Raw genomic sequence first — 26,860 nt, 5'->3', positions numbered from 1 at the left:
GCCACAGCGCCCAGCCTCAGCTCTATTAATGTTAACAAATATGTATACAAACCTAAGGGACAAACATTAACTTTTCTCCATTTCCCCGACTCCCGATCCGTACTTGGCTCCTGAGTCCCTTATTAGATGTGATTTTGGACCAGCCCTTCCCATACCCAGACCTCAATTTTCCTGTCTGTACAATAATTATACATCCCCTGCCCATCAGAGCACATCAAACCTAACGGGCAGAGCTCGACTGGGCTGCAGAAGCGCGCTAATAGGTAGAGTCAGATAAAATGACTGAAAACATGAATTCCTCTTTAGCCAAGCCAAAGCCGCCGGCAGCCGCACGCTCTTCCGGGCTGTCGTAGGAGGGCCGTGGCCAAGTCATCGGGAGCCCCGCCCCCACCGGAGCCCCGCCCCAAGAGCGCGAGGCCGGCATTCGCCGCGCCCAACCCTGCGGCCCAGGGAAGGGACCCAGCGTGACGTCACAGTCACGTCCTATGTAACACTCCGCCAAGAGAGAAAATAGTCCCCAATCCATATTGGGCCTGCTCCCAAATACTAGGCGACATATAAAATCCCAGAGTCTCTTCGGACCCGATTATGGCTTTGAGGCCTCGGAGAGATCTTCCGGAACACTGAAACTGTATCTTTCCCGGGACCAGCAGGGGAAGTAGTTCCGGCCTACAGTAGGCCGATGGGTTCCTCCGCAGTGGGGGAAAGAGAATGGCGACCTCATCGATGCCGGAGTCAAAGAGGAACGTGACTACGAAAGACTCGGGTGAGCTTCGGGTAGAGTCAGGCAGCCCCACCGTACCCAGCCGTAGAGTGAGGTCACACTGCGGTGATACCCGGAGGCGAGGTCCCGGGCTGGCGGGGCTGTCCGAACCAGGGCCCCGGGGTCCCAGGCCCTTTAGTCGCTCTCGCACTTGCCTGAGCGGAAATCCGGTGCCGCCACAAGATGGCGTCGGGCCTGGAGCACAGGCAGCGCCGGGGACAGCCCCGAGTCGCCAAGCCCCGAGACCGTCGCTGTCAGCCCCCACCGCAGGGGAACCGTGGGGGAGCGAACCACTGACCCAGGGGGCCAGCGGCCTGTACCACCGACCCTGCACCCGGAGGGACTCGGGGGCCGAAGGGCTGAACCACTGAGCCCGGAAGGGGCTTACACAGCGAAACCCTCCACGAGAGTCGTGGGGGCGAGGAAAAGAGTCAAGATTACCAGCCATTGACCACCCTCACAGGGAAGGGCCTTAGCCTGGGAAGCACACCTTCTCCGTCCAGTATTTCCCAAGCTCCCTTCGCAATACACCAGGAAGCCCCGCCCCGTCGGAGACTCAGTCTTTGCGTCTGCAAAATGGGCGCAGGGGTGCAGCTGGGTGGCCTGTGGTTGCCAGGGCTGGGGAGGTGGCCCACTTGTTCCAGCCCCAGTCCCCTCTCTTCACAGAGTGAAGTCCCCAGACCCTGCTCTCCCCTGTCAGGCAGCCCGCCGATCCGATGGAGGAGAACGAGGTGGAGAGTAGCAGCGACGCGGCCCCTGGGCCTGGCCGGCCCGAGGAGCCCTCCGAGAGCGGCCTGGGTGTGGGCACCTCGGAAGCCGTGTCCGCCGACAGCAGCGACGCCGCGACTGCCCCGGGCCAGGCAGAGGCCGACGACTCTCGCGTGGGGCAAAGCTCGGACAGTGGCAGCCGCTCTCAGGTATGGACCGGGCTGGACGGCGTGGGTGGAGGCAAGGACCGCCAGCAGCAGTGCCTGGTAGCAAGAGGAAACAGTCTGCAAGGCCTGTTTATAGCTAATACTTGTTGTTTCTGGTTTACTGTGAGCCAGGCACCATGCCAAGCCCCTAAAATGGATATTCTCATTTCAGCTTCCTACCTTCTAAGACACATACCATTTCCCCCCACATCTTACAAAAAAGAAAGCCGAGGCTCAGAGTTCAGACAGAGCCAGGATTCAAATCTAGGCTGTGGTCTTAGCTACTGTACTACCCACAGCCCTGCCTCACTCTTTGAGAGGCAGATGTCCAGGCTAGGCGTGGTAGCTCATTGCCTGTAATCCCAGCACTTTGGAAGGCTAAGGTGGGAGGATCACTTGAGCCCAGGAGTTGGGGGCCAGCTTGGGCAACATAACGAGACCTCATCTCTATCAAAAAAAAAAAAAAAAAAAAAAAAAAAAAAAGGCAGGTGTCCTGGGTTAAGTCTGAGTCCTGCCTCCAGTTAACTGAGCCTCAGTCGCGATTACTTTCAAGGGTGCTTGATTGTGAGCTCCCACCAGACATTCTCTTGCAAACATTTTGTATACCATCTCCTCCTGGCTCTGCCACTTCCTAGCTGTGAGATCTTGAGCAAGCTACCCAACTTCTAGCTCTGTTTCCTTGTCTGTAAAGTGGAAATGATAAATATACCTGCCTCATAGAGTTTTTGTGAGGATGAAATGGTGGAATGAATTAACATATGCAAAGCTAATAATTAAAGCAGTGCTCAGTGCACTATAAGCGCTCAATAAGTATTAGCCATTTTTATCTGCAAGATAATAATTGTATTCAGTATGTCATGTGATAGAAGTACACGGCAGTCAGTGATCCTCACTTTGGGGTCCTGGGGTTTCATTAGTTCAGCAGAGACAGGGCCTACCATGTGCTCAGCATGTGCTGGGCCCTGGAGACACAGCAGGGGAAAAGACAAGTTTGGTCCAGGCCCTTGTGGACGGCACAGTCTGGCATGGAGACCGTTACAAGGCACAGTGAACCACAGTGGTGTGGTGCTGGGGACATAGGCAGCTGCAGCACTGAGGGCAAAGAAGTCCTGACTTGGTCTTGGAGTCAGCGTTGACTTCCTTGAAGAGGTACCAGCTAAATGGTGGTGAGAAGGCTGGGTGAGAGCCGTAGTGATGGCTGGGAAGAGTTTCAGGCAGAGGGAATGAGTTATGCAAAAGCCCAGTGAAAATAGCTCCCCCTGGCTGTGGTGTAGACTGCAAAGGAGTCCCTTCCCTTACTTTGAGGTAGGCCCTGATGAGATCCAGGGACATGGTGACTTTTTCTTGGGGGGCTCTGTGACTGGAGGGCCTCTCCCATTGGTCCTCAGTGGGGCTGAGGGCATGAGTGGCTCCACTGACCATGTTCTTGGGCCAGAGAGCTCTGTCTAGCAAGTGGGAGCTGGCAGGCTGCCCTGCCGCATACCTGGCTGCTAAACTACTTCCTTCCCTGTTTCATGCCCCTCAGGAGGAGGTGTCCGAGAGCAGCTCAAGTGCAGACCCCCTGCCTAATGGCTACCTCCCTGATTCATCGTCTGTGTCCCGTGGGCCAGTGGCAGGGGTGACAGGAGGTCCCCCAGCACTTGTGCACTCCAGTGTACTCCCAGACCCCAACATGCTGGTGTCTGACTGCACAGCTTCCTCCTCGGACCTGGGCTCAGCCATCGACAAGATCATCGAGTCCACCATTGGGCCCGACCTCATGCAGAGTGAGTCAGGCAGAGGAGCCCCACAGGGGTTTCCCTGCAGTGTCCGGCAGCCAGCTGTGCCCGCCTCAGCTGTGTGAACTCAGGCAGATTACTTTCCCATGCACAGTGCACAGAGTGGGAACAGTCACCCCTGTCTCCTGACGGTAAATAAGGATTTAATGAGACAACATGGTAAAATTCTCAGCATGGCACCTGGCATATGACAGACTCTTTTTTGTGTGTGTGACAGAGTCTTGCCCTGTCACCCATGGTGGAGTGCAGTGACGCAATCTCGGCTCACTGCAACCTCTGCCTCCTAGGTTCTAGCAATTCTTCTGCCTCAGTCTCCTGAGTAGCTGGGACTACAGGCGCATGTCACCACACCCACCTAATTTTTGTATTTTTAGTAGAGACAGGGTTTCACCACGTCGGCAAGGATGGTCTCGATCTCTTGACCTCGTGATCCACCTGCCTTGGCCTCCCAAAATGCTGGGATTACACGCGTGAGCCACCGCACCTGGCCAAAGCTCTCAATAAATAATAGAGACTATTATTGCTTACCTTGTTCCTGGGACTGTTCTAAACTTTACATACAATAGCTCATTTAATCCTCCCAGTAACCCCAAAAGGTAGAGGGTGTTGTTATGCTCACAGTCCAGATGAGAAATCTGAGGCACTGAGGACATGCATAACTTACCCACTGTCACCAGCAAGCAGTGTGGCATGTCAGGCCATGAGCTTAGACAGTCTGACTCCAGAGCTGTGTCACCCAGGCTGGAGTGCAGTGGTGCAATGATAGTGCACTGCAACCTCAGACTCCTAGGCTCAAGGGATATTCTGCCTCTGCCTCCCAGGTAGCTGGGATTATAGGTGCATGCCACCATACCAGGCTTATTAAAAAAATTTTTTTTCTCTCTTTATTTTTTTATTGTTTTTTTCAGAGGTGGGGTTTTGCTGAGTTGGAGCCAGGCTACTCTTGAACTCCTGGGTTCAAGCAGTTCTCCTGCCTCAGCCTCCCAAAGTATTGGGATCACAGGCATGAGCTGTGGTGCATGGTGCCGTACCCACTTTTTATTAATGACATTTATAGAGGCCATAGCACCTGAAAAAGCCCTGGGATAGTCTGGGAAGCCAACCCTAAGAAAGTGTTGCAGGAGCTGGTCCTTTACCTTGAGAAGTTTGGAGAGGAAGGACTTTTCAGGTTTGGTGGTCGAAGCCCAGACAGCTGGAGTAGCTGTGGCACCCTGTGTAAGTGTGGGCCAGCGGCTGAGAGAGCACGTACCCAGACCTCCAGACAGCCTGCCAAGGGAGTCAGCTGAGGCTCAGGGGTGACACAGCTGATTTGCAGTCACACATGGGAGCCAGAATGAATGTGGACCAGCCCTGCTCACAGGCCAGAGTAGAGCCCCTGGGGGTGGGCCTGTTGCTGAGAACCCCTCCCCGGGAGGTGTGACCCTTCCCCATCTCTGTCCAGGCTGCATTACTGTGACCAGTGCCGAGGATGGTGGGACCGAGACCACACGGTACCTGGTCCTGCAGGGCCCAGATGATGGTAAGACATGGGCACCAGACTCACGGAGGCCTGTAGCGGGCAGGGGGATAGGTGAGGACAGGCTCGGCCACAAATTCCCTGTGTGGCCCTGGCACGGTATCCACTGCTCTGGGCCTTAGTTTTCCTACTAACGGGGTGGCCTCTGGTCGGGAATTTGGTTCTGTGCTCCCTGGGCCCGCCTGGAAAGGGTAGCTACAGCTCATGGCCAGTGCTGCCCTCCATTTAACCTCCTCTAACTGCCTCCCGCCCCCAGGAGCCCCCATGACATCACCAATGTCCAGTTCCACCTTGGCCCATAGCCTGGCAGCCATTGAGGCCCTGGCCGACGGCCCCACGTCCACATCCACATGCCTGGAGCCACCTGAGGAGGCACAGGGTAGGCCCAGCTCCCCGGTGCAGCTGCTCCCAGCCTCTGGTGCTGAAGAACCGGACCTGCAGAGCCTGGAGGCCATGATGGAGGTGGTGGTGGTGCAGCAGTTCAAGTGCAAGATGTGCCAGTACCGGAGCAGCACCAAGGCCACACTGCTGCGCCACATGCGGGAGCGCCACTTCCGTCCAGGTGCATCACCTGCAGCCTACCTGCTTGGACTGCATGGGTCGGGGTGGGGTGCTGGCAGCCAGGCAAGGCAAGCTTGTCTTACCCTCCCCCCACCCCCAGTAGCAGCAGCTGCAGCAGGAGTTGGTAAAAAAGAACGTCTACGGAAGTGGAGCACCTCCACCAAGACCCAAGAGGAAGAGGGACCAGAGGAGGAGGACGATGACGACATTGTAGATGCTGGAGCCATTGATGACCTGGAGGGTAGGCCACCATGGTTCCTAGGCCCACCATCCCTACGTCCATCTACACACACTCACTGAGCTCCTGCTGGCCACTTGGAGGGCCAGGAAAGAGGAACTGGCACAGACACATCACAGGTCCCTCCAGTATAAGACAGAGAAGGTTGTGCTCCAGGACGAGGACCTTTGTGTGCAGTTGTGCAGGCTGCACACTGCAAAAGAGCACAGGGGGCCCTGTTCACATTTGTCCCACAGAAATAGAATACAAGTAAAGATACGAGAGAAGGTTCTCTCGTTAAGGCTGGAGTGTAGTGTCATGATTGTTGCTCAATGTTACCTCGAATTTAAGCCATCTTCTCATCTCAGCTTCCTGAGTAACTAGGGCTACAAGTGCCTGCCAGCAAGCCTGGATAATTTTTTAATTTTTGTAGAAACAGGGTCTCCCAGCCTGAGCAATGTGGCAAAACCCCGTCTCCACGAAAAATACAAAAATTAGCCCTGGCCGGGCGCGGTGGCTCATGCCTATAATCCCAGCACTTTGGGAGGCTGAAGCAGGTGGATCACGAGGTCAAGAGATTGAGACCATCCTGGTCAACAAGGTGAAACCCTGTCTCTACAAAAATAAAAAAAAATTAGCTGGGCATGGTGGTGCGCGCCTGTAGTCCCAGCTACTCGGGAGGCTGAGGCAGGAGAATTGCTTGAACCCAGGAGGCGGAGGTTGCGGTGAGCCGAGATCACGCCATTGCACTCCAGACTGGGTAACAAGAGTGAAACTCCGTCTCAAAAAAAAAAAAAAAAATTAGCCCTTTGTGGTATATGCCTGTAGTCTCAGCTACTTGAGAGGATCACTTGAGCCCAGGAGGTCAATGCTGCAGTGAGCTGTAATTGTGCCACTGCACTCCAGCCTGGGTGACAGAGTGAGACCCTCAAAAAAAAAAAAAGAAAGAAATGCTGGGCATGGTGGCTCATGCCTATAATCCCAGCACTTTGGGAGGCTAAGACGGGTGGATCACTTGAGGTCAGGAGTTTGAGACCAGCCTGGCCAACATGGTGAAACCCTGGCTCTACTAAAAATACAAAAAAATTAGCTGAGTGTGGTGGTGGGCACCTGTAATCCCAACTACTTGGGAAGCTGAGGGAGAAGAATCATTTGAATCCAGGAAGCAGAGGTTACAGAGTCAACATCGCTCCACTACACTCCAGACTGGGCGACAGAGCAAGACTCTGTCTCGGAAAAAAAAGAGGGAGGGAGAGAAAGAAAAGAAAAGGAAGGGGAAGGGGGAAGGGAAGGAAAAAGGGAAAAGGGAAGGGGAAGGGGAAGGAAGGGGAAAGGAAAAAGGAAAGGAGAAAAGAAAAGAGGAAATGGTCTCGCTGTGTTGCCCAGGCTGGTCTCAAACAATCCTCCCACCTCAGCCTTCCCAAGTGCTGGGATTACAGATGTGAACTGCCATGCTCGATTATAACAATTATTAGTGAGTTTTTTAATACCGATTTTTTGAAATTCATTATTTTATACATAATTGTATCTCAGTTTGGACTAGGCATATTTCAGGTGCTTAATAGCCACTATGGCTGGTGACTGCTGTTTTGGTTAGGGCAGTCATAGAGTTTGGAGATTCAATGTTTATTTAAACTTCTTTCTAACAATGGCTATACAGTGTGTGGAGGAAGGGCTGCCTTTTCCCTATTCACATGAAGGTGCTTTATGAGCCAGTAGTAGGTGCCAGGAAGGGTGCAGAGAAAGAACTTCAGGATCCCAGGGCAGCAACACTCAGAGTCAGCCAGGGAGACCAGGAGGACTTTCTGGAGGAAGCATCACTGTGGGCTTGGAGGAAGTAGGCAGGGATGGGGAAGTGAGCTGGGCAAGGGGTCAAGGCTGAAAGGGTGGGTCCTGCGGCTGTTCACCATCTTTACTGCCCGCCCCCCCCGCCCGGCACAGAGGATAGCGACTATAATCCAGCTGAGGATGAACCCCGAGGCCGGCAGCTTCGGCTCCAGCGCCCCACCCCCAGTACCCCAAGGCCCCGAAGAAGACCTGGTCGTCCCCGGAAGCTGCCCCGTCTGGAGATCTCAGACCTCCCAGATGGTGAGCTTGGTCTTGGGAGGGGCTCGTGTGGGTGAGTCAGGAGTGGCCTCACTCCCTGCTTGCTGCTGTGGAGTTCTGGGGACTTGAGTGTGCCTTGCAGGACAGCCGTCCCACACTGGGTCACCTGTAGGCTTCCTGGGAAAGGGGAAAGCCCTCAAAGACCCAAGCTCAGGAAACTCAGCTTTACGGAAATGCCTTTCACCACAATTTGTCATAGCAAAAGATAAATTTGGGTCTTTACCACTGAACGAATAAGTTTTAAATACTACTGAAACGAGAACAGAGGAATAAGTCTGAGGCCTGGGACTGTCAGAGGATCCCTGGTTGAGAGCGTTACTGGCTGGGGACAGGAAGGACCCAGCTGTGGTGTGAGCACCAGCTCTGCCGCCTTCAGTCTGTGTGACTTGGAGCTTAAATCTGCTTAAGGGCCAAATGCACACAAAAGAGTACAGTGGCAGCTGTTTGTGGTTGAAGAACCGTTGTATTCTTTTTTTTTTTGAGACGGAGTTTTGCTCTTGCTCAGGCTGGAGTACAGCGTCATGATCTCAGTTCACTACAACCTCTGCCTCCCAGGCCTTAGCCTCCCGAGTAGCTGGGATTACAGGCACTCACCACCACACCTGGCTACTTTTTGTATTTTTAGTAGAGACGGGTTTCACCCATGTTGGCCAGGCTGGTCTCGAACTCCTTCCTGACCTTAGGTGATCTGCCCACCTCAGCCTCCCAAAGTGCTGGGCATGAGCCACCGCACCTGGCCTATTGTATTCTTTAATCTCTATTTCAAAAAGGCCTTTTTGCTGAGGCATGTGTATGGAAAGTTACACATACTCTGTGCAGGTCAGTGAGTTTTCACAAGGTGCACACACCTGTGTAACCAAGCACCTGTGTGTAACCCAGTCAAGAAACAGCATTACCAGCATTATCTGTGGTGGTGTTAATTTTTCTAGGACATATTTAATATTTAAATATTGTTGATTTTTTGTTTTTTTTTGAGACAAAGTCTCACTCTGTAGCCCAGGCTGGAGTGCAGTGACACAATCTTGGCTCACTACAACCTCCGCCTCCCAGGTTCAGGCAATTCTCCTGCCTCAGCCTCCTGAGTAGCTAGGATTACAGGTGTGTGCAACCACGCCCAGTTAATTTTTGTATTTTTAGTAGAGACAGGGTTTCACCATGTTGGTCAGGCTGGTCTTGAACTCCTGACCTCGTGATCCACCCACCTCGGCCTCCCAAAGTGCTGGGATTACGGGCATGAGCCCAGCCTGTTGATGTTTCTGAAGAGGTAACAGATTTAGATCATTCAAACTTCAAAGAGTTTGCAAGCATGAGTCAAGTCTTCTCCTTCCTTCCCTCTCCAGGTCAGGTCAGCCCTCCAGCCGCCTGACCTCCCTAGGGAATGGCAGTGTTAGAGCACTGCTATTGCTTTCCAAGCCTTAGAATGTTCTGTGAGATCACCAAAGCCACCATTCTGGCCTCCCTTGGACAAATGGGGCAAATGAGACTCCGGAAGAAGAATGGTTTTGCCTGTGGGTACACAGCATGTCGGTGACAGAACCAAGCCTGGAACCCAGGTCTCCTGACTGGGAGGTCCCAGTTCTCACTGTTGCTCTAATCCAGGCTAGGTCCTACTGTGCTGACTGAATGTCGGCTGTGTTGGCAGGTGGTATCCACACTGCCCTCTGCCATAGGCTGTCTGTGTCATGTGACTCCATGCACCCATCAGTGGTCTGTGATGAGGGGGTGCGAGGAAATTTTGGCTGGCCTCTGGCCCACCTGTCCACATCTGTCCTGGTTGTCAGTGGCTGGCTTTGACCTGGCGTGTCCATGGCAGGTGTGGAAGGAGAGCCTCTAGTGAGTTCCCAGAGTGGCCTGAGCCCTCCAGAGCCGCAGGATCCCGAAGCTCCCAGCTCCTCAGGCCCGGGACACCTGGTGGCCATGGGCAAGGCAAGCAGGACCCCTGTGGAAGCAGGTGTGAGCCAGTCAGATGCAGAGAATGCAGCCCGCTCCTGTCCAGATGAGCATGACACTCCGCCCCGGCGCCGAGGTCGACCTTCCAGGCGCTTCCTAGGCAAGAAATACCGCAAGTATGTGGAGCAGAGGTCAGGGTCGGGAGGAGTGTGGTTAAACCCCAGCCCCACCAGATGTTCCCCCACACCCTCCTCCTGCAGGTACTATTACAAGTCACCCAAACCACTTTTGAGGCCCTTCCTGTGCCGCATCTGTGGCTCTCGCTTTCTGTCCCACGAGGACCTGCGCTTCCACGTCAACTCCCACGAGGCCGGTGATCCCCAGCTCTTCAAGTGCCTGCAGTGCAGCTATCGCTCCCGTCGCTGGTCCTCGCTCAAGGTGCGGCAGCCAAAGAGGCTTGGGGCTCGTGGGAGGGTGAAGAAGGCAAGCAGAGGCCAACTGGGGCCACCGAGGGAGAACGGAGTCACACAGCATCCTGGGTCACCCTCTCCTGCTCTTCAGAATGCGTGTCCTGGCTCACTGGCGCACTGAAGGACACCCAGCTCCTTTGACCCTGCGGGAATGTAGGGAGGGGCTGGGGAGCTGCCGCGGGTGTTTCTGCAGGCTGCTCAGGGCACAGCGGCAGCGTGTCTTCAAGAGTGCTGGTGTGGATGTCACAGATTAGCTTGTTTGCCACCACAGATGCCATAAAACTGCTTTCATCTGATTCCATGTGTTAGAAAGATTTCCAGCAGATGGCAGTCATGTGTCTCCAGAAGTGTTCCTTTTAGACTAGGCATGGTGACTCATGCCTGTAATCCCAGCACTTCAGGAAGCGGCTGAGGCGGGCGGATCACCTGAGGTCGGGAGTTTGAGACCAGCCTGACCCACATGGAGAAACCCTGTTTCTACTAAAATTACAAAATTATCTGGGCATGGTGGCATATGTCTGTAATCCCAGCTACTCAGGAGGCTGAGGCAGGAGAATCGCTTGAACTCAGGAGGCAGAGGTTGTGGTTAGCTGAGATCGCGCCATTGCACTCTAGCCTGGGTGACAAGAGCGAAACTCTGTCCCCCCCCCTCAAAAAAAAAAAGAAAAGTGTTCTTTTTTCTCCTTAACCCAAAGCTAACGTGGCCTGCAGCAGCCCTGAGCCTTTTATGCAGTACCTGGATAATTAAATCCTTTTGCAGCCCAGTGAGGTTTGGGTGTCGATAGTCCCATTTTACTGACCCGGGAAACTGTGACTCGGCCTGGCCAGTGTGCAAGTTGGCAGCTGTGGGAGAGGGTACTTTCAGGCATGGTGGTCAGCGCGAGCCCCTGCGTTCTGTGCATGCTGTGCTGTGGGCTGTTCTCTGGGTTCTGCAGAGAGGATGTCCCATGGCACAGTGGGAGAGGTACAGGCTATGGCACCATGCTGCCTAGCTTCAGCTCCAAGCTGTGCCATCATAAGGTCCCTCCACCCTGAGACTCAAGTTCCTCCTTTATCAAGTTGTGAGCCAGCACAGAGCCTGGCACAGAGTGGGTGCTCTCGCTGGGGATAGTCCCTGGGCCCTCCCAGGCTTTGACCTGTTCATCAGGGTGTGTCGTCTACACGCCTGTGTTCTGTGAGCGGCTCCCGCAGCAACCCTAAGGCTGTGGCCACAGGCGTGGTGGAGTGGAGATGGGAGAGGAGGCCCAGCCCTCCATCCTTTTGTCTGTCTCTCAGGAGCACATGTTCAACCATGTGGGCAGCAAGCCCTACAAGTGTGATGAGTGCAGCTACACCAGTGTCTACCGGAAGGACGTCATCAGGCATGCAGCTGTGCATAGCCGGGACCGGTCAGTGGTGGGTAGGGCCCGGGCAAGAGAGGCCAGGTTGGGTGGGGAAGTGGAGGCCCAGGATAACCACGGTTCCCACTTATCCAGCGCCTGCTCTGAGCCAGCCCCATTTGTTGCACATTGCAGACATGAGCAGAAAGGCGGTTCACTGCAGATCATCTGGCTTAGAACAGGGCAGTACCAGGGCCTTGAGGTCCCCAATTCAGCCTCTTACCTCTTGTAAGCTTTAGTTTCTCATCAGGTGGGGACAGTTGTTGAGGGGACTAAAGGAAATTGTGTACCTGAAGTTCAGTAAATAATCCAAGATCTTCCAGACTGCAAGTCCTACTCATCTCTCACAGGCTGGGAGTGCACCTGAGACATAGAAACAAAAGTCCTTAGGCGCCTGATGATTGCTCACAGGATTAGAATTAGATCTGGAGCTTCAGGAAGGAGTTACCTTCATGAGGGGTGGTGTGTGCACAGAGGTTGGAGACAGAGGCCCACTGGGACAGCAGCTCCAGCTGTGTGTGTGGAAAAGCCAGCTCAAGATGCTTGCAGGCTTCTTTTTTTAAAATGAAAAAAAAAAAAGGGTTCTGTGGCCAAGTAAGATTAGCGTAGGATCACCAGCTTACAGAGCTGTTCAACATCTCTTTCCTGCAGGATTTCTTAGCGCCTTTATTGACTGATTGATTGACAGAGTCTCACTCTGTCACCCAGGCTGGAGTGGAGTACCACAATTACAGTTCACTGCAGCCTTGACCTCCCAGGCTTCAGCAATCTTCCTGCCTCAGCCCTCCGAGTAGCTGAGACTACAGGCGCTTACTACCATACCCGGCTAATTTTTTATTATATATTAGTTGTTTTTTTTTTTTATAGAGACACTGTCTTGCTGTTGCCCAGGCTGGTTTCAAACTCCTGGCCTCAGTTGATCCTTAGAACCTTTAATATGCAAATAACATTTTGTGATTGAGAGAGAGAATGTACCATTTCACAAATACATTTGAGTGCAGAATGTGTTATTTACAGGCTGCCTCTTAGCATTTTCCCCAGTGCACTCCAGCTGGGGAAGCACTGTTCTAAGAGAAAGGGGCCTCGGCAGGGAGTAGGCTCAGAGCGGGTCCTGGGTCTGTTCAGTGTGAGAGGGTCTAGGGTGGGCTTGGGGAAGCTCTGGTCTAACTCCTTGGCCTTTTCCCCCCCAGGAAGAAGAGGCCAGATCCGGTGAGTCTGGGGTGCTGGCCTGGGAAGGGAGCCTGCCCCGGGGGGTTGTTTATAGGGGTGAGGGCAAGACGGGAGGTTTTATCCTCCCTCCTCCCCTTCTCTCTCCATCTGGCCCCTTCTTATGTCTTCCCAGACTCCAAAGCTGAGCTCTTTTCCCTGCCCTGTGTGTGGCCGTGTGTACCCCATGCAGAAAAGACTCACGCAGCACATGAAGACACACAGCACTGAGAAGCCCCACATGTGTGACAAGGTGGGTGGGGGCCGGGGTGGGGCTGGGAGGAGGGCCTTCCCTCCTGGGTGATGGAGGGTGATTGCCATCTCACTGCTCCCCATCACAGTGTGGAAAGTCCTTTAAGAAGCGCTACACCTTCAAAATGCACCTGCTTACGCACATCCAGGCTGTCGCCAACCGCAGGTACGTCCTCTTGGAGGCCCCTTGGGACAGGAGCAGTCCCCAGCTCATCACTGAGCTTCTCTCCCCTTAACCACCTCCAGGTTCAAGTGTGAGTTCTGCGAGTTCGTTTGTGAAGATAAGAAGGCACTGCTGAACCACCAGCTGTCCCACGTCAGTGACAAGCCCTTCAAATGCAGCTTTTGTCCCTACCGCACCTTCCGAGAGGACTTCCTGCTGTCCCATGTGGCTGTCAAGCACACAGGTCAGGCTGGGCACACCTCAGCCCCACTCACCAGCCCTCAGCTCCCTGTACCCCTGACCAGAAGCTTAGCTTTCATCCTCTTCCCCCTCAACAGCCCCAGCCACAGAACAGCCCAAGTCCTTCAGGTGTAAAGAGAATTTCCCATGGGCATATTCATCTTAACCTGAGCCTGGGTTCCCGCTCGACCTGTTGTTCTCTGGATGGCTCTGGGCTAGTTGGTGCCCTTTCTGAGCCTTCCATATTTATGAAATGGGGGAATCATGGCTCACATCTGTAATCCCAGCACTTTGGGAGGCTGAGGTGAGCAGATCATGAGGTCGAGATTGAGACCATCCTGGCCAATATGGTGAAAACCTATCTCTACTAAAAATATAAAAATTAGCTGGGCGTGGTGGCACATAGGAGAATCGCTTGAACCTGGGAGGTGGAGGTTGCAGTGAGCTGAGATTGTGCCAGTGCACTACAGCCAGGTGACAGAGCAAGACTCCATCTCAAAAAAAAAAAAAAAAAAGAAATGGAATCAGAAGTGCCTTCCACATGATTGTGACAGAAGTAAGTTGCATTCGTTCCTCGAGCCCTGTGTGTGCTGGCACTGGGGCTGGAGAGGAGGCTCTCCTAGGCCCTGCCTTGGCAGATGAAGCTGCAGAAACAGCGGCATTTGCTTGGCCCACAGGTGCTGCACTGCAAACATTGGTTCTTTGATGCCTAGCTCTCTGGTCAGCACACTAGGGGCGATTAGAGAAAAGAAGCTAGGGGTTCCCTTAGCCAGAGTCCTGTGATGACCCATAGGAGGAGGGTGTAGTCACATGACCTTGCAAATAGGCACGCACGGGAAGGCTGTTGAGTGCAGAGGGCGGCCCTGTCTCATTTTTGTTCTGGGCTACCAGAATGAACAGCAGCACGTGTTTGCCTACATATGGGAATGAATCGCTGGAAGTGAGTCAGCTGGAGAGATCCTTAGCATCGAGAAAGGACTCCTAGAGGGGTCGGCTAGGGGTGGGCAGACTTAAGCATGCCCCAACTTGTGCCTCCAGGGGCCAAGCCCTTCGCCTGTGAGTACTGCCACTTCAGCACACGGCACAAGAAGAATCTCCGCCTGCACGTACGGTGTCGACACGCAAGCAGCTTTGAGGAATGGGGGCGGCGCCACCCTGAGGAGCCCCCCTCCCGCCGTCGCCCCTTCTTCTCCCTGCAGCAGATTGAGGAGCTGAAGCAGCAGCACAGTGCAGCCCCCGAACCACCTCCCAGCTCCCCAGGACCTGAGGTAAGCTCTGCTGAGCAGGCAGCAGACAGAGGAGCTTGCGAGCATGAGTCAGGATGACAGTGAGGCCGCTTCTCCCAGCCCCAGCGTCATTTGCACATTGAGGTGCAATAAAATGATCCCTGCCCCCTGCCTCTCAAGACTGTAGTAAAGACTTGCTGAGTCACACACATGCTAGCCCTAAGCTTAGAGTAAGGGTGGCTTTCTAGTGCTGCTAATAGAGAATGGAAATACCAGTAACTTCACTGTGATCACGGTTTTTTATTCTCTCTTATACAAGAACTTCACAGTTCAGCAGTCTAGGGCTGATGCGATGACTATACAGTCATAAGGGAATAAGCTGTCAGTATCCTTGCCCAGTCCTCTTAGGCATATGACTTTCATCTTTCTAGTTGCTTCATGGTCCGGTATAGCTGCAGGAACACCAGCCTTCCCAGCCACATCCTGGTCAGGAAGCAGGAGGAAGGGATGGGGGAGAGACAAAAAGGATACCTGCCATCTATCGATCTTCCTCATGAACTTCACCTGAAGATCGTTGCTTAGTCGTGTGGCCACACTTTACCTAGCTGCAAGAGAGGCTGAGAAATGTAGTCTTGGAGCTGGGTACATTGCCACCCTGATGAAAATCAGAGTTCTGTTAGCAAGAAGGAAGAGGAGGATAGAAGAGGAGGATGGACTCAGGATAGGTAGCTAGCCGTCTCTGCTGTGTGAGCTGACACAGTATCCCCAGAAAGATGGACCACATGACGTGCTGGTAGATCACAGGCCCTGGAATCACACAGTCATGGGTTCAAGTCCTCACCCTGCTATGTATTAGGAGTGGGATTCTTGGCCAGCCACTTCACCTCTCTGAGCCTTAGTTGCTTCATCTGTAGTAATGAGCTGGTATATTTTGAAAAGTGGTTATGGGCTGGGTGCAGTGACTCACGCCTGTAATCCCAGCACTTTGGGATGCCGAGGCAGATGGATCATTTGAAGTCAGGAGTTCGAAACCAGCCTGGCCAACGTGGCGAAACCCCGTCTCTACTAAAAATATAAAAATTAGCTGGGCCTCATGGTGGGCACCCGTAATCCCAGCTATTCAGGAGGCTTAGATACAAGAGTCACTTGAACCCAGGGGGCAGAGGTTGTAGCGAGCTAAGATTGTGCCACTGTGGGTAACCCCCTACATGGGCACCAAGGAAGGAGAGCTGTGCAAGCCCCAGGCACAATTAGTGCCTGAAGAATATCTTATAGTGTTATTACTCAGTTATTTCCTTTATATAATCCTTTATATATAATCATGTATCAGTTTATAGAATTAGTGCCTAAAGTATAACTTACTGCTTACATATACCTAGCTTATATAATCACTTAGTACTTATATCTGCAGTACTTAGTTCCATATAATATTTCTATATAATCATATAAGTATTGTAGTCAGCTGTACCAACACATTTAGTGCTGATTTATATAATCCTTCTATATAACCATATAGTAGTTTGTAGCATGAGGAATGCCTAGAGCAGTCACAAAGCGGAAGCAGTATGTGGGGAAACAGCCAGACCAGGACAAGAACAAAAGACCCAGGTGTGGCGTCCCTGCCTGAAAGGGCATACGCTGTATGGCAGGCTTGGAGCAAGAGCCTCTCCTCCTGAAAAAGGAGTTGTAGTACCTTGCATCCAGTTCCTGTGGAAAGTAGGCCTCAGGCCTGAGATCCTGCAAATAACTGAGGGAGAAGAATCCCTCTGGTGTGACTGGGTCATGGTGGCTGTACACTCTGTCAGCCTTTTCTCGCTTCTGTACTAGCTCAAATCATCCTCCCATAAAACAGAGCACAAGTCTGTCAGCTCCCACTGCATTGCTTTACAGTATCTTTCTATAAGAATCCTTTGAAGTCTCCAGCCCCTAGATTAGAATTATTACGCACGACACCTGTTGCACACAGCCCACCTCCTTGTCTCGGTGCCCATGTGGGGGGTTACCCACACGCCACTGCACATCAGCCTGCATGACAGAGAGAGACTCTGTCTCAAAAAAAATGAAAATCTTATGAAGATGAAATGGGCCAACAGATGTAAAATGCCTGGTAGATCGGAGGCACTTGATAAATGGCACTTGAATCTGGGTCAGCCCCTCTCAGGTGTGGCCATATCTCCATGCCATAGATACCCCCAGAGGCGACACCTTTCCAGTCATCTGAGGCTCCCTCACTGCTCTGTCCTGACACCCTGGGTGGCGCCACCATCATCTACCAGCAAGGTGAGCTCTGTGGGAGGGTAGGAGCTCACGGAGGGTAGGAGCTCTGAGTGGGGCAGGGGCAGGTCGTGTTGGTGGGGGCTGGAAGATGGGGAGGGGGTGGTATTGGGTGCCGGTTTTCTAGCACTTTGTCAGGCTTAGGTCCCACCCCACCCAGGAGCTGAGGAGTCGACCGCAATGGCCACACAGACAGCCTTGGATCTTCTGCTGAACATGAGCGCTCAGCGGGAACTGGAGGGCACAGCCCTGCAGGTGAGCTGCCTTGAAACCTGCTCCCCTTCCCAGCTACTGCAGGTGCCCAGCCCTGCACTGGACACAGGAACTAGAGGGGACAGTGAATCAGAGCTGCCCCACCCTTGGGAGCTACTCAGTAGTAGAGGAGACAGATTGCTGAAGTCCCACGGGCAAACACAGGAAGAGGCTGTGCCAGGGAGGCCGAAGGGTCTCCCATCCATTCTCCAGTCACCGAGACCTCTGCCAGCTGGAGCGAGTAAGCACTGCCCCTGTGGCATCTAGTAGGGCTCTATTTTTTTTGTTTTTTTTTTTTAAAGATGGAGTCTCACTCTGTCACCCAGGCTGGAGTGCAGTGGTACGATCTTGCCTCATTGCAACCTCTGCCTCCCAGGTTCAAGTGATTCTCGTGCCTCAGCCTCCTGAGTAGCTGGGACAACAAACGCCCAGCTAATGTTTTGTATTTTTAGTAGAGACAGGGTTTTGCCACATTGCCCAGGCTGGTCTGGAAATCCCAAGCTCAGGCAATCCACGCATCTCGGCCTCCCAAAGTGCTGGGATTACCGGTGTGAGCCACCAGGCCCTGCCAGGGCTCTGTTCTTGTTTGGTCTTCCTCCTACCTCTGGAGCCACCATGTGCCTGTGGGTACCCCCACATGGGTCTGAACTAGCTTTCCATCTACAAGAGCGCCCTCATTCCAGGACACCACCTACAGCCTGCAGACACCCAGGGCTTCCTCTAGATCAGATCACTCTCTCAAGTTCCTGGGGTCTTGATTCATGCCCCTCCCCACCCCCGCTCACATCTGGCCTGGTCTCCAAGGCAGGGGGAAGTTTATCAGCCTCTCCTGTTTCCCAGCCTCGTGAGAAAATGCAGAGTGTGTTTTTAAGATGACAGATTCCAGAAATCTTTATATAGAGTTTAGTTCGTGGCAATTAGGGGGTGTATAGAAGTTTTGCATTTTTAGATAGGAAAATTTATCAATCTTTTATAGTTTTGCCTTTGGTATCATCCCTACAAAGACTCCCCCAACTTGTACCCCAAGGTGACATAAATATTCATTTATATTTTTTTCTTAGGATTTTATTTTTTAAACTTAAACCTTACTCCACCTGGAATTTATTTCTGGTGTATGCAGAAATGTAGGGATTTATTTTTTTTCCCCAGAGTCATTCAATGCGGTATGTTCAATGGTATCTCTTCCCCTGTGGTTTGAAGTGTCCTACTTACTATATACTAGATTCTCAAATATGTAGGAGTCTGTTTCTAGACTTCAGTTCTGTTCTATTGATATGTCTCCTGTTCCCATGCCAGTCTCATGTGGTAGAGTTTTTCTGCTCACAAAAGCACATGCTTATAAAAGAAACAGAATGAACATTAGGAAGTGTTTTAGTACTATAGGGTGCAGCCCTGTAGGGTTCTGTGAGCCCCTTCCTGCTGGCGCGGAGACAGGAAGCTAGAAATAAAAGACACAGACACAGAGGTAGAGAAAAGAGAGTTTGGGCTCGGGGGTCCACTGCCAACCAACACGCGGAGACCTGCAGTGGCCCCGAGTGCCTGGACACTCTGACTTTCATTGAGTACAAAGCAGTGGGCAGGGAAGGTAGGGTGACAAATGGTGGTCAGTGATAGGGTCAGGTAAATCACGTGGCTTGAAGATAGGGGGCCCAAGTAGCCGAGGCGAGGAGAAAACCTAATGCGTCAGCGCTCTTCGTATGTCTGTTAGAAATGTCAAGGATGCTAAGATTATATTACTATTATTAATTCTTATCTTTTAAGAAAAAGAGAAACCAGGCGCAGAAGCAGGGTGTGAGAGTAGACATGGGATGTGACCACTGAAGCACAGCATCACATAGAGACAGTTAAGCCCCCGGATGTCTGTGGGCCTCCCTGACAGACATCAGGCCTTGTCACAAAAGCTTGGAGAAGCGGAGTTTTCTCCTAACTTCCCCAGGATGGAGATGTCTCGGCCATTTTGGACATCTCCTTCCCTAGCAGGCTAAACAGCGGGCACTTGCACAGCGCTGGCGCTGCCGCACAGCCAAGGCGCCCTCCAGCAGCCCTTATGCAGGCGTGACAGAGGGCTTAGAGCATTTTGCCTTAGGATCGCTTTGTTTACAATGTCACCTCAGTTCCATGCTTCATACCCCGATAGTCATTAGTAAAATTAAAGGTTATATTAAGTATGTATCTTTATGATTATAAGTAACTATAAGATTATATACAATTATATAAGGGAAAAACTATGTGCCTACATTTCTAATTCTTTTCTAAATCAGTATTTACATGGGAACAGGCTGAGGTTTCAGACACTTGCCATGGCACTTGGGGCTTCCCCCCTACATAGTACAAGGTACAATTCTTGGCATTTCTCCCCACATACTAACTTGGCATTTCTCCCCACATACTAACACCTAGACCTTTGCTCCTTAAAAAATAGGTTGGGCGTGGTGGGTCACACCTGTAATCTGGGAGGCTGAGGTGGGTGGATCACAAGGTCAAGAGATCGAGACCATCCTGGTCAGCATGGTGAAATCCCATCTCTTCTAAAAATACAAAAATTACCCGGGCATGGTGGCATGTGCCTGTAGTCCCAGCTACTCAGGAGGCTGAGGCAGGGGAATTGCTTGAACCCGGGAGGTGGAGGTTGCAGTGAGCCAGATCGTGCCTTTGCACTCCTGGCTGGTGACAGAGTGAGACTCCATCTCAGAAAAAAAACAAAAAGTAACAGCGTGTGATGCACGGCCTGGCCAGCACCTGCAGTTACCCTCATTCTCCTAAGATCTCCATCTTGCATCTCTGTATCATTCCATCACATGGATGTTCTCAGCTATAGTTAGGCAGTCCTTTATTGGTTGAGTTCTTTTTTTTTTATTAATTCAAGCAGTGCTTCAGTGTACATATATTTTCAGTGCTCATAAACAGTTTTTTATTTTTTTGAGTCAGATTCTCACTTTGTCGCCCAGGCTGGAGTGCAGTGGTCTGATCTCAGCTCACTGCAATCTCTGCCTTCTGGGTTCAAGTGATTCTTCTGCCTCACCCTTCTGATTTGCTGGGATTACAGGTGCATGCCACCACACCCAGCTAATTTTTTGTATAGTAGAGACAGGATTTCACCATGTTGGCCAGGCTGGTTTTGAACTCCTGACCTCAAGTGATGGGCCTACCTCAGCGTCCCAAAGTGCTAGGATTACAGGTGTAAGCCGCCATGCACAGCCAACATTTTCGTAGGGTTTTTTGTTTTTTGAGACGGAGTCTTGCTATGTTGCCAGGCTAGAGTGCAGTGGCGTGATCTCAGCTTTCTGCAACCTCCACCTCCTGGGTTCAAGCAATTCTCCTGCCTCAGCCTGTCGAGTAGCTGGGATTACAGGCACTTGCCACCATGCCTGGCTAATTTTTGTATTTTTAGTAGGGATGAGGTTTCACCACTTTGGGAGGCCAAGGCAGGAGAATTGCCTGAGCCCAAGAGTTCGAGACCAGCCTGGGCAACATGGTGAAACCCTGTCTCTTAAAAAAAAAAATTAGCCAGGTGTGGCGGTACATGCCCGTAGCCTAGCTACTTGAGAGGCAGAGGTGAGAGGATCGCTTGAGCCCAGGAGGTGGAGGCTACAATGAGCTGCGATCACACCATTGTACTCCAGCCTGAGCAATACCATCTCAAAAACAAACTTAATTGTGTGACTGCAAATGAGGTTGAACTTCTCTATGTTCAGAGACCATTTTATCCCTTTTCTAAAGTACCTGTTTGTATCCTGTATCTGTTTTTTTGTTAAGTTGTTAGTTTTTAGTTATTGCTTTGCAGGAACTCCATATGAGGGAAGTCCACCTTTTATCTCTGAGTTGTTAAATATCTCCCCACCCCAATTTTTCATTTTCTGACTTCATTTTATGGTTAGTTTTGCTCTAGATTTTATCTTTCCCTGTCATGAATAGAAAAATTTCCCCATTCCAATTCTAAAATACTTACCTAATTTTCTTTTATTTAGTTTTATGAAGCCAACTGAGGAATACAATGTATGCTGGAGCTCTTTTTTCTAAGTGATTTGTCACTTGTCCCCAGTATTTCTTGACTGCAGCGCTATTGACGTGTTGGGGCAGATACTGTTGCGTGGTGCGGCGGTCCTGTACATCATGGGATGTTCAACAGCACACCTGGCCTCCCCTGCTACGTGCCAGTACCCTCCCCTGCCTGTTGTGACAAGAAGTGTCTCCAGACATTGCCAAGTGTTTGTGGGGGGCAAAATTGCTCTACCCTATTCCTGTTGGTCTGTTGCCAGTTGCTGATTGAGATTTGGGAAGCCAGAGTGTATTTTAGAAAGAACTTGAGTTATACAAATGAGTGGTGGCAGCACTGGTCTGACAAGTGTGTGTGGGTACATCTGGGGGCACTGAGATGGGAGGGGGTCTTGCGTACCCACTCCTCTGCCACAGATGCTGCCCATCTTGCCCCCCTGGTGCCGTTGCAGGTGGCCGTGGTGAAGTCAGAGGACATGGAAGCGGGGTTACCATCCCCTGGTGGGCAGCCCTCCCCTGAAGGTACCACTCCACAGGTGGTCACCCTCCATGTGGCAGAGTCGGGGGGTGGTACAGCGGCCGAGAGCCAGCTAGGCCCTCCTGACCTACCACAGATCACCTTGGCATCTGGTCCATTTAGTGGGACTGGCTATAGCGTTATCACAGCACCCCCTATGGAGGAGGGGACATCAGCTCCTGGCACACCTTACAGGTGAGACCTGCTGCCTGCAAGGCTGCTTTCAGCTCTTGGTAGGTGTGGCGCATCAGTCCAATTTTGGGCCCCACCCAAGCCTAGTTGGCAGGAGGCAAAAATCCCAATACACATAAAGTGATTGGTGGTGGAGTCTACTTTTCTCAGAAGGTCAAGAGCTACCATTTTTTGGCCACTTAGATATTCCAAGCACTTGGCACTTGTGATGGTACCTAAACCATTCCCATGAGATCCAGGTTTTCCTTGTTTTACAAATGAGGAAATGGACTAGGGAGGTTAAGTAACTGACCTGAAATCAGACACACGGTAGGTGAGATTTGGGCCCTGATCCTTTGGTTCCCATGCCCAAGGACTCTTTGGCTTGGATGATCCCGGTGTTCTCCTGTTCTGACATTCTGAGCAAGCTCAGTCTTTTTTTGCCAACATTTTGAGGCCTGGCACCTGCACTTGGCTTCTCTACAATGAATTAGCTTGGGCAGGCATGTTCGTGTTCACTAAACTCTTAGGCCATCTGAGGAAGTCCTGAATCCAAGTGTCAAATTGTTCAGATGGGCTGGGAGTCAGGGTCCCTGGGCCTGTGCCCTTGGCCAGCACCTGGGCGGGAGGTCCTTATCAGCCCTGCCTCTTCCACTAGCTCCTGGTGGCGGATTCACTGTTTGCTACCGGTTGGCCTGTTCGCCCTGTCCTGCTTGACTTGGCCAGACTTGGGCTGGACTCCTCTGCCTCACTGTGTGCCCCTCACCTCACCGCATTTACCAAGGAGGACAGGGATTACCAGTTTTTGAGGACTTATGCCTGACTTGTAATCATTTACAGAAGAGATAATAGAGGGCCATTTGGTAACAGGGCAGAGCCACAGTTGAACTTCTGATTTGAGTCCATCTGTGGTGACAGTCACTCCTCAGTTGATGCCTGTTGCTTGGGGAAGGGGGCTCCTGTGGCCCTCTATCTTCTCCTAGAGCCTTCTCTGTGCCCACAGCGAGGAGCCCCCCGGGGAGGCAGCCCAGGCTGTGGTTGTGACTGACCCCCTAAAAGAAGCTGGCACCCACTACATCATGGCTGCTGATGGTACCCAGTTGCACCACATCGAGGTGAGGTTTGGGGAGGCCAGCCCCCCTCCATCCCCCACCTCCCTCCCCTTCTCAGCACCTCATGCTCCATCTCTCCACAGCTCTCTGCAGATGGCTCCATCTCCTTCCCAAGTCCAGATGCCCTGGCCTCTGGTGCCAAATGGCCCCTACTGCAGTGTGGGGGGCTGCCCAGAGACGGCCCTGAGCCCCCATCTCCAGCCAAGACCCACCGGATAGGGGACCCCCAGAGCTCTGCCTCCCCACCTCCTGCAGCCAGCAAAGCCCTGGGCCCAGCAGTGCCCGCCTCACCACCATCTGCAGGCACTGCAGCATCAAAGAAGTTTTCCTGCAAGATCTGTGCTGAGGCCTTCCCTGGCAGAGCTGAGATGGAGAGTCACAAGCGGGCCCACGCTGGGCCTGGTGCCTTCAAGTGCCCCGACTGCCCCTTCAGTGCCCGCCAGTGGCCTGAGGTCCGGGTAGGTGCTGGCTGCCTGTGTTTCTGCTGTCATTCATTGGGCCACTTGTTTGTATAACAAACGCTTTAATAAGTGCCCTTTCAAGTGAGATCCTCTGGTCCCCTCTGAGGGGATGAGATGGGTCAGAGATGACTCAGCAAGGTCCCAGCTCTCAGCAAACTTGGTCTGGTGGGGAGGCAAACCAGACACAACGTAACTGATGCCAGACAGTGTCCCGAGTGTGAACCAAGGGTGCACGGCAGAGAGCAAGTCATTTGAACTTGGGCGTGCTGGGGAAAATGCCACAGGAGGGATGGCTGAGCTGGGCCTCTAGGAGCAAAGACACAGAGGTGTGTGACAGAGGCATAGCTAGGGAGGCTTGAACGTCTAGAACAGGGGTCCCCAACCCCTGGTCCACATCCATGGCCTGTTAAGAACCAGGCCACACAGCAGGTGAGCACACATTACTGCCTGAGCTCCACTTCCTGTCATAGCAGCTGCGTTTGAGGCTCATAGGAGCACAGCCTCGCTGAACTGTGCATACAAGGGATGTAGGTCGCACACTCCATAGAAGAATCTAACTAATGCCTGATGATCTTGAGCTGCAGTTTCATTCCAAAACCGTCACCCTGCACGTGCCGTGAAAAAATTATCTCCCATAAAACCAGTCCCTGGTGCCAAAAAGGTTGGGGACCACTGATCTAGAATACTGAGGGCACAGGTTCAAGGCAGTTAGGGAGCCAGTATGAAGAAGGCAAGTAGGCAGGTCCTGGGGCAGGTTCACAGCCCAGCTTGGGGCCTCCCTGTTTGCCTGAGGATTTCCAGTTTTCATATCCTGTCATGCAGTGCATCCTCCCCAGAGGTTAGAGGGAAGCAGGGCCTAGGGCCCCTCTCTCCAGATACAGAGACGGAGGCCCCGTGAAGCAGGCCTCAGCCCTAGAATATCAGGGCTTGATGGGCCCTGCACAGGTCCCTTCATCCACACCTGTAAGTTACATATAGGTAAACTGAGATTTTCCAACTGACCTAATGATGATGGAATCTGTAGCCTTTCACTCTTAGGACACAGCAGCACCAGATGTTGATCTGGCTTGGCCTTTCTACCCAGCTTCTTGTTAACACCCAGGATTTTGATTTTCGCAGGTCCACTTTGCCTAGTTCCCTGACCAGCTGTTGGCAGGGACCTGGCAGTTTACTGCCATCTATCCTGACCCAGCTGTGCCCCCAACTCGGCCCTCTTTGCAGGCACACATGGCGCAGCACTCAAGCCTGCGGCCCCACCAGTGTAGCCAATGCAGCTTTGCCTCCAAGAACAAGAAGGACCTGCGGCGGCACATGCTGACTCACACCAAGGAGAAGCCTTTTGCATGCCACCTCTGCGGGCAGCGGTGAGGCCAGATACCAGTGGGTGGAGACTGCTGGGCATGTATGGGGGAGCTAACCTGAGCCACCTTTCATCCCCAGTTTCAACCGTAACGGGCACCTCAAGTTCCACATCCAGCGACTGCACAGTCCTGATGGGAGGAAGTCAGGAACTCCTACAGCCCGGGCCCCTACCCAGACCCCAACCCAGACCATCATTCTCAACAGTGATGATGAAACACTGGCCACCCTGCACAGTGAGCTACCCCTGGGGCCACAGGGTGGGCACCAGGGGAGATCCAGACTTGGTCCACTGCCCCAAAAAGCACCTCTGGGCACAGTAGAGGTTGGGGCATTGAAGGTTTTCCTGGACCCCAGGTGAGCCTCCTCTCCTTTCTGCCCAGCTGCACTCCAGTCCAGTCACGGGGTCCTGGGCCCAGAGCGGCTGCAGCAGGCACTGGGCCAGGAACACATCATTGTCGCCCAGGAACAGACAGTGACCAATCAGGTAAGAGGGTTGGGGGCCCTCTGGTCAGTGACAGGCAGGGATTGGGGTAGAGAACTGAGGCTAGAGTTGACTTGGTCCTGGCAGGAGGAAGCCACCTACATCCAAGAGATCACCACAGCAGATGGCCAGACCGTACAGCACCTGGTAACCTCCGACAACCAGGTAAGCTACTGTTGATCCCCTCAGCTGTGACTGCCTACCCTCCCTCCCAAGAACCCACCTCAGGGAGGAGTGATACTTCCCAAGCCACCCCTCCTGGGGTCCATGCTTGCCAACAACTGCATTGTTGCTGGTGGGGTCCCTGGTCTTCCACTCTGCCTTCTTAGCTGAGCTCCTGGTGGGTGGGGCCTCAGCACCTGCCTCCTTGCCACCCTCCTCCCACAGGTGCAATACATCATCTCCCAGGATGGTGTGCAGCACCTGCTCCCCCAGGAATACGTTGTGGTCCCCGAGGGCCATCACATCCAGGTAAGTCAGGCCTGGGATGAGGGTAGGGTGTGGCAAAGGGCTGCATGACCTCTTTCCAGGATCACAGATTGGCTTCCTCTCTGCAGGTACAGGAGGGCCAGATCACACACATCCAGTATGAACAAGGAGCCCCATTCCTTCAGGAGTCCCAGGTAGGGCCCTGGGGGGACAGGGAGACCTGGGGCACAGGCAGGGTTTTTCCAGGCCAGCATCTTATCAGCTTCTCCCCTCCAGATCCAATATGTGCCTGTGTCCCCAGGCCAGCAGCTAGTCACACAGGCTCAACTTGAGGCCGCAGCACACTCAGCTGTCACAGGTATGGAGCTGGACCCTGAGGAGCATGGGGCTGGGTTCAGGCCCAGCTCCTGAGCCTCCAGCTCACCATACTTTCCCCTCCTCTGGCAGCAGTGGCTGATGCTGCCATGGCTCAAGCCCAGGGCCTGTTTGGCACAGAGGAGGCAGTGCCTGAACACATTCAGCAGCTGCAGCACCAGGGCATCGAATACGACGTCATCACCCTGGCCGATGACTGAGCCCTGAGGGCCCAACACAGATCATGGATTTGAGGCCAGCCCTCCTGGGGGTAGGGGACCACCAGGAGTCACCTCCCTCTTCATTTAGGATCTCTAGATACTGGATAGCCAGCATCCTGTCATTCCTAGGGAGCCAGATCTGTTGTGTTGGGGTTAACGGCAGCCATGGGCCCCAGCCAGGATGTACTGGGTGCCCCAGCCTGCGGGCAGGCTTTGAGAGAGAAATTTATTTTTGTTTGGATAGACCCACTGGTCTCTCAGTCTCAATAAAGGGACTAGAGTCCAGTCCTGACCAGCTTACTTTGTCTGCTTTCTGCTGCAGCCTGAACCAGGCCAGGTGCTGTGAGGTAGAGGTTGTCTGGCTCCACAGCATGCCCTGCCCTGCCTCCGTTAAGTCCGGTGATCCACCAGCAGGGCAGACCCTTGCTGCAGAGGCCTGGCAACGAGAGGCGGCTGAGCCAGCGAGAGCCCCAGCCAGCACCTTCAGACCTGCTTCCTCCCTGGGCCCTAGGGAGCATGTGCTTTGTGCCTATAGGCCCTCCTCAGAGG

At 52.9% G+C, this 26,860-nt stretch overlaps 1 protein-coding gene across 4 annotated transcripts; it reads left to right on the top strand.

Annotated features, from left to right (window-relative positions):
* The first annotated feature begins 697 nt into the window (after positions 1-697).
* On the top strand, positions 698-26,606 carry ZNF335 (zinc finger protein 335). 4 transcript variants are annotated; one of them, XM_064382479.1, is made up of 28 exons: positions 698-766; positions 1,430-1,680; positions 3,203-3,443; positions 4,897-4,974; positions 5,228-5,533; positions 5,636-5,773; positions 7,691-7,837; positions 9,669-9,921; positions 10,006-10,183; positions 11,491-11,603; positions 12,785-12,803; positions 12,937-13,053; positions 13,142-13,218; positions 13,299-13,459; positions 14,494-14,723; positions 16,868-16,961; positions 17,116-17,210; positions 21,656-21,915; positions 22,895-23,006; positions 23,087-23,461; positions 24,686-24,828; positions 24,905-25,059; positions 25,207-25,310; positions 25,395-25,472; positions 25,695-25,778; positions 25,865-25,930; positions 26,013-26,094; positions 26,184-26,606. In XM_064382479.1, the coding sequence occupies exons 2-28, from the start codon at positions 1,480-1,482 to the stop codon at positions 26,309-26,311; spliced, it is 4,035 nt and encodes a 1,344-aa protein (XP_064238549.1). In that variant the 5' UTR covers positions 698-766; positions 1,430-1,479; the 3' UTR covers positions 26,312-26,606. The 4 variants fall into 4 exon arrangements, with proteins under 4 accessions (XP_064238549.1, XP_064238550.1, XP_064238548.1 ...); XM_064382480.1 differs by having other exon boundaries at positions 5,633-5,773; positions 26,187-26,606; XM_064382478.1 differs by having other exon boundaries at positions 5,633-5,773.
* The last annotated feature ends 254 nt before the right edge of the window (positions 26,607-26,860 follow it).

The sequence above is a fragment of the Aotus nancymaae genome, unplaced genomic scaffold (genome assembly GCF_030222135.1).
Source record: "Aotus nancymaae isolate 86718 unplaced genomic scaffold, 86718_ANA_hifiasm-v0.15.2.pri h1tg000029l, whole genome shotgun sequence".
Classification (NCBI taxonomy): domain Eukaryota; kingdom Metazoa; phylum Chordata; class Mammalia; order Primates; family Aotidae; genus Aotus; species Aotus nancymaae.
The sequence above is the reverse complement of the archived record's forward strand: the minus strand, read 5'-3'. Positions and strand labels throughout refer to the sequence as shown.